The 7585-nt window shown below is 34.3% G+C and overlaps 1 protein-coding gene across 1 annotated transcript; it reads right to left on the bottom strand.

Annotated features, from left to right (window-relative positions):
• Positions 1 to 286: 286 nt before the first annotated feature.
• LOC118648665 lies at positions 287 to 4443 on the bottom strand. The gene has a single exon (XM_036295020.1). The coding sequence runs from the start codon at positions 4405 to 4407 to the stop codon at positions 2413 to 2415; it is 1995 nt and encodes a 664-aa protein (XP_036150913.1). The 5' UTR covers positions 4408 to 4443; the 3' UTR covers positions 287 to 2412.
• Positions 4444 to 7585: the final 3142 nt, after the last annotated feature.

The following is a 7585-nucleotide window of genomic DNA, read 5'->3' as shown; positions in this document are numbered from 1 at the left end:
GCTCGCGGTTAGGACTCTGTGCGCGCGACATTGGAGCGGTAACGAAAATTCTTGACTCTAGAATATTGCTACCCTCGCTTGATTCCGTTTCAGAGGCAATTATTTCTCTTACCCCTCTGTACTCTGTCCACGCCAGTCTGTCCCCGTTGAGTTCGATACAGCAGGATAATCTTCGGGTCCTCCTCGGAGGTAACTAGTGCAACTAGTATATTGTCCTCGAAGTAAAAGCACTTTTCACTATTTGCTAATTATCCCGCACCGCTGCCACCAATTGTAAGAATCGTCGTTTTTCTTCTTATAAAAAAAACTTTATTTCACAAATTTTTACAATTATTACTTATAACTACGTGATTCTGAGTACTACGTACTGTGAACTATTAACTGAGAGAACTGACCCTGTCGTCGAAGGGTGCCCTATTTATATGGGTAGAATGACGTATTATGTTTACTAGAAAAAAAAGGGAAATTCCATACACTCAGAGGAGAACAATGTAAAGTACTTCTTAAAAACAGAATAATGGAAAATATACATTAGGAGTATATCTCTAATCCTCTGTAAGTGCATTCCGTAGATGATAAGTAGTTTTATGCTTAATAACAATATATCTTAATTCTGTCTAAGTGCATTCCTAAAATACGTGGACGATGCTCACATTATAAAATGCTTATAAAACTTATGCAAAAATTGCATAAATCTTTACCAAACACTCTGTATATATATTCATTTATTTCTTCATATATATTTAGATAAATATTCGTAACTGTAATAAAATACAGGTATTATAATTCAACTTAGCCGAACGCGAGCCAAGGAAGAACCCTGTAGGATAGGCAACCGACCAGCAGCCAAAGTGACAGGTATAGGTTAGGGCGCCCAGAGACGGGACTAACGAGACCGCTATTATGTACACGAGACGCATCTCAGAGCAGATAACCATCGAGATACCTGATTCCATTGCCCTGTTTTTAAGAATACAGTGGTTAGATATTAATTATCACATTTTCATTATAATTACAACTTCGGAACGACCGAATAATATAGCGATGGTCATCTGGGAAGTTTACGATTCAACCGCAGCTTAGGCGGGATAATTATAGTTTGTTTGGCTTGTCATTTCATTATTTGTGATTATTTTTGTTAATTTCAAGCGTAAACACAAGGCCAAATTTATAGGGGCTCAGGTGCGAGTGAATTTTACGTTATTCGACAAAGGCGTATAATGGACAATATCCCAACGCCGAATTAATTATTTTGATTATAAATTTGAGTTTTGAACGCTGCAAAATACATCGAAAAGAGATTCGAGGAAATTAAGCCCTTAAGGCAACCTCGAACATACCTGAGGCTTTATGTTTAGCCTACAAACTGACCATAAGTCAGTAAGCACCATGGCAGCGCATCGCGCATGCGACCCCATGGTGTGCGAGCGAAACGAATAGAGAATGCAAGTGAGATAACCTCTCGACGTTCGCCGATTGGCGGAGACGCATGAGATAGCAACTAATTAGCCAATCGGGAAACGCCGTGGAGGGGAGTGCATGGAAAGCAAGGGGCTCTGCGTGCGAACGTAAAAAAGTCTGCATTGACATTGCAGAGAGGACGGACGTGCGAGAATCCGTTCTCCCGCGTGATTCGGGATCGCCCAACGATTCAATTAAGTGCATTAGGCAAAATCGGGCGCGACGTAATAGTGATCGCGAGACAACCCGCGAGTCTTTGCCAGCAGGCTATTCCGCGTTATGTTACGTGTGAGATGCACGTAATGTGAGAGATAGATCGCACTGGTATTTTAAAGTATTTTATTCTAACGTTTTACAGACTTTCGTCTAACTTCTAGTGGTTTAGTACAGAGACTGACTCTAATCATCGAGAGGGATCCTTATATTAAAGTCGGAATAAGTTAGCATCGTCCAATCATAGGAAGTGCTCGTAAGGCGGAAATAGCTATTGGTTGATTTCTTAAAAAGGAGAGAATTTGATAATTGATATCTATGTCATAAAGAATAGTTTAGGTGGGATGCAGGATGTTTACAGGACGAGGAAACAGACAAATATTAAGTTTAAAAAGACCGTAGATAGAAAAGGTTATCAATAAGTAAGGATCTGGTATGACACATCGGGATAGTTTTAAGACATAGTTTGTACAGAGTGATTAGATAGAAATATTTTAAAGAAGAGAATTTTTATCGTGTCTAGGCACGTAACACCTTCCCCCTTAAATTAAAGATCCTTCTTGATTTGACAAATTCTTATAATCTAGCGAATTACGATTACGGTGACATGATAACTTAATCTATTAATGTTCATACATAATACAGTTACACCATTTCAGATTGATACATAAATGAAATTAAAATTGAAACCTTAAGACTAATATATGGTCTTACATACTAAAATCGCACGCAATAAAATTACATTAAATTTGTAAGTCGGCTATTACGGGAACGAGATCGACGCCTTCCACTATTCTTTTCACATTTTTCAGTTTCGTCGTTCTGAAAAAGTTCATCTGCCGTAGGTACTGCGGTGAAAGTCACTACGTGTCGCGGGTCATTATGACGAGTTGTAACATTATTGTTGAAACATTTATAAAAATACTGAACGCATCCTTCTTTTGGTACGCAACATAGTTTAAAAATGTCGATACATTTTGTTATTAATGAACATTTTGCAATTATATATAAAATTACTAGGCCTGCAATGGTATATATTACATAGTAAAACCATCCTATAACTTTATGGTACAGAGTTTGAGTACGATGATGTTTGCCTAACTCTTCTGCTTCTTTATAAATTTCATCTAGAGCGGAGCTTGCGGTTTTTAACACTTGCATGTCTAAATTAGGAGTTTTACCAATATTTAATAAGTGAATATCTGAAATATTTATGTTATGTTTCTTGAGATCTTCGCATAATTTACTAGTATTTAATTTAACATCGGGAATATAATCCTTTTCGATAGTATTTATAGCGCCTATGGTTTGACTGCGTAACAATGCATTATCAGAAATAGCATCACAATCTGCGGAAAGCTTAATAAGTCCGGTTGAAAATAATTGTGTTTGTCGCGGCTTATTGTCTTTACATAAGATGTGAAGAGTTTCGTTACGAGGAGCTGTGTATATCCAAGAATTCGTAGTTTTTAATTGATACCACACTGTGTTGTGAATTTTCATAACTCGAACATCACATTCTTTTAATATGCTCTCTAATCTGGCTGACTTCAATAATTCTGATTCACAATTATGAATCGCTGAGACTTGGTATAGCAAATCCGTTTGTTTACAAATCATTACGTTATTAATCTTTTTACATTTATCAATATCGCGTTCTGTTAAATGAGTATATAATTGTTTATCAGATCTAAGACCTAAATAAGTATAAATAGGGTTTATGAATGCATAAATGCCCCTCTCGCCCTGCTTGATTGGTAACGAAATCACATGATATAAAATAAAGTTGTTTTGTTCGATTAGAGGTATTTCGATAACATAAATTAATCGGTGATTTTTATAAAATATGTTTATATCGCTAACGTCTATTAGATTAGTAAATTGATCAGGTTCCAAAGGTACGGGTAACTGTTTATCATTTACTGCGTAACGGGTCTCTTTTAAATTATTAAACAATTCTTTGGGCGTAAGAATTTTTGGATGAATTAACCCTCGACGTGCTAATAAAATAGCATCAGTTAATATTTCTAATTCTAATCCATATTCAAGTAACATTTCAGAACATTCTATTAGATATGAATTAACCATAGTATTTAATTGTGCTTCATTTATTTTTTCTTCTCCTTTTAATATAAGTTTGTGAAGTTCTCCTATATTAAAATCTACTTCTTTAAATTTTTGGTTATTTTCCGCAAAGGCATTTGAAAAATTACCTATGGTTGCTTGAATAATACTTATTTGTTTTTTATACAAGTTCGTTACTTGTTTTGAATTATTATACGCAAGGTCTATCTGTTCGTTATAATATTCGGCATCGGATGAGTCTAATGTACCAAAAAGAATTTTCGCTATTTGACCAACAAAATCAAAAACGCCCCGTTTCCATCTATGTTCGTCTTTTATGTTATTAGATCGACCTATTAAATCGTTAATGGTTTCCCTATCAGCCTTTAGGCTTGCCAATCCCCGCTGTAAGCGTTCTAATTCTTGCAATCCTGAGCATGTTATATCGTATCCGTACTTACTATAACATAAGAGATCAATTTTATTTAAATAAAATTTTAATACTTTTTCTTTTTCTTCTAACGGTGTAAGATTAACATAATTTATAAATTTCCAATGGTCCCTAAAAATGTGTAGGTCCGCCAAATTTTCAAAATATATCCCAGCCAATCGTTCAAGTGGTTGGTTAACGAAAGTTTCTACCAGTTCTGTATTAGTCATCCGAATCATCCTGTAACGGAAAATATGCGCGTTTTAACTTGTTAATGTGTAAAATTTGATTACGCCTGCCTCTTTTAATCTCATAATTGACATCGTTTATCCGACGTATTACTTCGAATGGACCTTCATATTGATCCGTTAATTTTTTGCTACCTGTTCTAATTGTTTCATGCAATACATAAACATATTCTCCCGAATCTAATATCAAAGGTTTTACACGTTTATCGTAATATTGTTTAGAAGATTCCTTAGCTTTCTGAAGATTTTCCTTCGCATTTTTCTTTAAATAAGATAATCTATTAATTAAATCTTCGAGAAATTCTCTATGTGTAACTCCCTGCCGAGGTTCGACAAATGCTGAAGGTAATCGCGGTTTTCGACCGAATATTAACTCGTAAGGAGATATTTTTGTTCCCTCATGATATGAAGTATTATATGAGAACATTGCGGCGTCCAGAGATGAATCCCAATTATTCTGTTGTTGATTAATAAAAGGCTTTAAATATTCAGCTAGTACATGATGTGAGCGTTCCAAAGATCCGTTTGATTGTGGATGATAAACGCTAGTTTTAATTTGTTTTATTTGAAAAATTCTAGCAACTTCTTTCATTAATTCTCCAGATATGTTACTACCTTGATCAGAGAGCAGTTCTGCGGGTGAACCAAAAGTGTAAATAAATTTATTGATAATTATATCGGCTATTGTTACGCTACTTGTATCTGATAATGGATATGCCGTGCAAAACTTCGTTAATTGATCTTGCGTAGTTAATATATATTTATTTCCGTTTTCCGTTTCTGGTAGAGGTCCTACAATGTCTATTGCAACTTTTTGAAAAGCTTCGCTCGGCGTATCGGTAATTAACATAGGAGCTTTCGTTTTTTCACGAACTAATTTTCGTTTTGGCAATCGTGACAGGTTCTTACATAATTCTTAACATCTTGTTTCATGCCGTCCCATGAATAATATTGTTGTATTCGCTTTAAAGTTTTTGTGATACCTTTATGACCGCCGATTTTTGAACTATGTAATTCCTTGAGAATGTCCTGTTTCATTTTTGGATCAATAATTTCCTTAGGTGTGGATTCAAGTAAAAATACTTGTATTGGCGTTTCCTTGAATAAATATTTAATCATTTGAGTTATTTTTGATTTATTAGTGATATTTCCTATAGGTGCTATTGATATTATTCTTTGATTGTGCGAAATAACATATTCTTTTAATTTAATTAAACAGTTAAATATTGTTTCTAAATTTATGGGTATTTGATTATTTTCTCGCGTAATAAGATTTATTTCAGTTGAGCGTTTCTTTTTTATTACGTTAATATTTCCTGGCGTAAGTGTTATATTTTCTACTTTATTTCCGTCTATTTCTGATAATTTAATTTTAATTTTTGGAGAAGAATTTGTTTCTGTTACTAATAGTCCTTGTACTTTGCCTGAAATTTGTGGAATTATATTGTCTGTTTTCCATAATTCATCATTTAAAGCATGCTGCAAAAATAAACTGTAACTAGGATTTTTACTACTGCTAGTTGAAGCTGTGGCTTGTAAAATTGATATTTGTGGTATTCTAGAAAGAGCATCTGCATTAGTGTTTTGCTTTCCCTCTTTATATAAAACTTCGTAATTGTATTCCTCTAATTTTAATCGCCATCGCATTAAACGAGATGATGGGTCTTTAACATTAAAGAGCCAAATTAATGGTTTGTGATCAGTAACTATTTTAAATTTTTTTCCATATAGGTATGGTCGAAAATGTTTTGTTGCCCATATTATAGCTAAGAGTTCTTTTTCCGTGGTGTCATAATTACGTTCCGCTTTATTTAGTGTTCGAGAAGCGTACGCGATTGGAAGATCATTTCCTATTTTTCCTTGTGATAAAACCGCACCGATTCCTTCGTCGCTCGCGTCCGTAGTTAGTATAAATTCTTTATTAAAATCTGGATATTGTAGAATAGGTTCGCTTAATAGTAATTGCTTGATTTTTTCAAAGTTTATTTGTTGTCGCATTTCCCATTTAAATGGAATGTTTTTCCTCAGAAGTGACGTAAATGGTTGAGTGATTGAACTAAAATCCTTAATAAAACGTCGATAATACCCTACAAGTCCGAGAAATTGCTTAAGTTCTTTATGGTTCTTTGGGACAGGATATTCTTTTACTGCTCTCACCTTTTCTGGGTTAGGTTTTACTCCTTTGTCCGAAATTACATGGCCTAGGTAAATCAATTCTTTTTTGAAAAATTCACACTTATCCGGTTGAAGACTAAGGCCTGCTTCTCTTAAGCGTTGAAAAAGTTGATTGAGTTTTAATTTATGTTCTTCTAAAGACTGTGCATATATGACAATATCGTCTAGATAAACAAAACAAACATTTCCTTGTAAGCCCGTTAAAACATTATCCATCAAACGTTGAAACGTCGCGGGGGCATTTTTTAGTCCAAAAGGCATTTTTTTATATTCATAATGACCGTTAGGTGTACTAAAAGCCGTTTTTATTGCATCCCGTGGATTCATCGGAATTTGGTGAAAACCTGAAGCTAAATCGAAGCATGAAAAATATCTAGCTTTTCCTAATTGATCCAAAATGTCTGTTATGTTAGGCAATGGGTATGCATCTCCCACTGTTTTATCATTTAATTTCCTAAAGTCTATTACTAATCTCCATCGTTTATTACCGTCTGCATCAGGCTTTTTTGGTACTACCCATAATGGCGAATTAAACGGTGAAATAGAAGGTTGAATTATATCTTGTTCGAGTAGTTTGTTAATTTGTTGTTTAATTTCCTCCTTGTGAACAGGGGGGTATCTGTATTGTTTAACAATTATAGGAACATTGTCTGTAGTAGGGATAGAATGCGTAATTCTATTTGTTCCTTTTAATTTATCTCCCGGCAAATGGAATACATCATTATAATTTTCAATAATAGGTAATATAGAAGATTCTTCTTCCTTATTCAAATGATTTAATCGTAGGTTTTCTTTTAATATTTTTAATCTATCCGTTAAATTACTTGAGATCACCGAATTTATTATGTATGTAGAGCTGTCCCTCGGGCTCGTGTCGATTAACACTGGCTCCACATCAATTAAAGGTGTCTCGATATTTATTTCGTTTTCTGTCGTATTGACTAAATATGTATGTACGTTACCGTTGTTTACTTTCACAACGCTATCTAAAAGA

The sequence above is a fragment of the Monomorium pharaonis genome, unplaced genomic scaffold, assembly GCF_013373865.1.
Source record: "Monomorium pharaonis isolate MP-MQ-018 unplaced genomic scaffold, ASM1337386v2 scaffold_58, whole genome shotgun sequence".
NCBI classification, from domain to species: Eukaryota; Metazoa; Arthropoda; class Insecta; order Hymenoptera; family Formicidae; genus Monomorium; species Monomorium pharaonis.
This window is presented reverse-complemented; position numbering and strand designations above follow the sequence as displayed.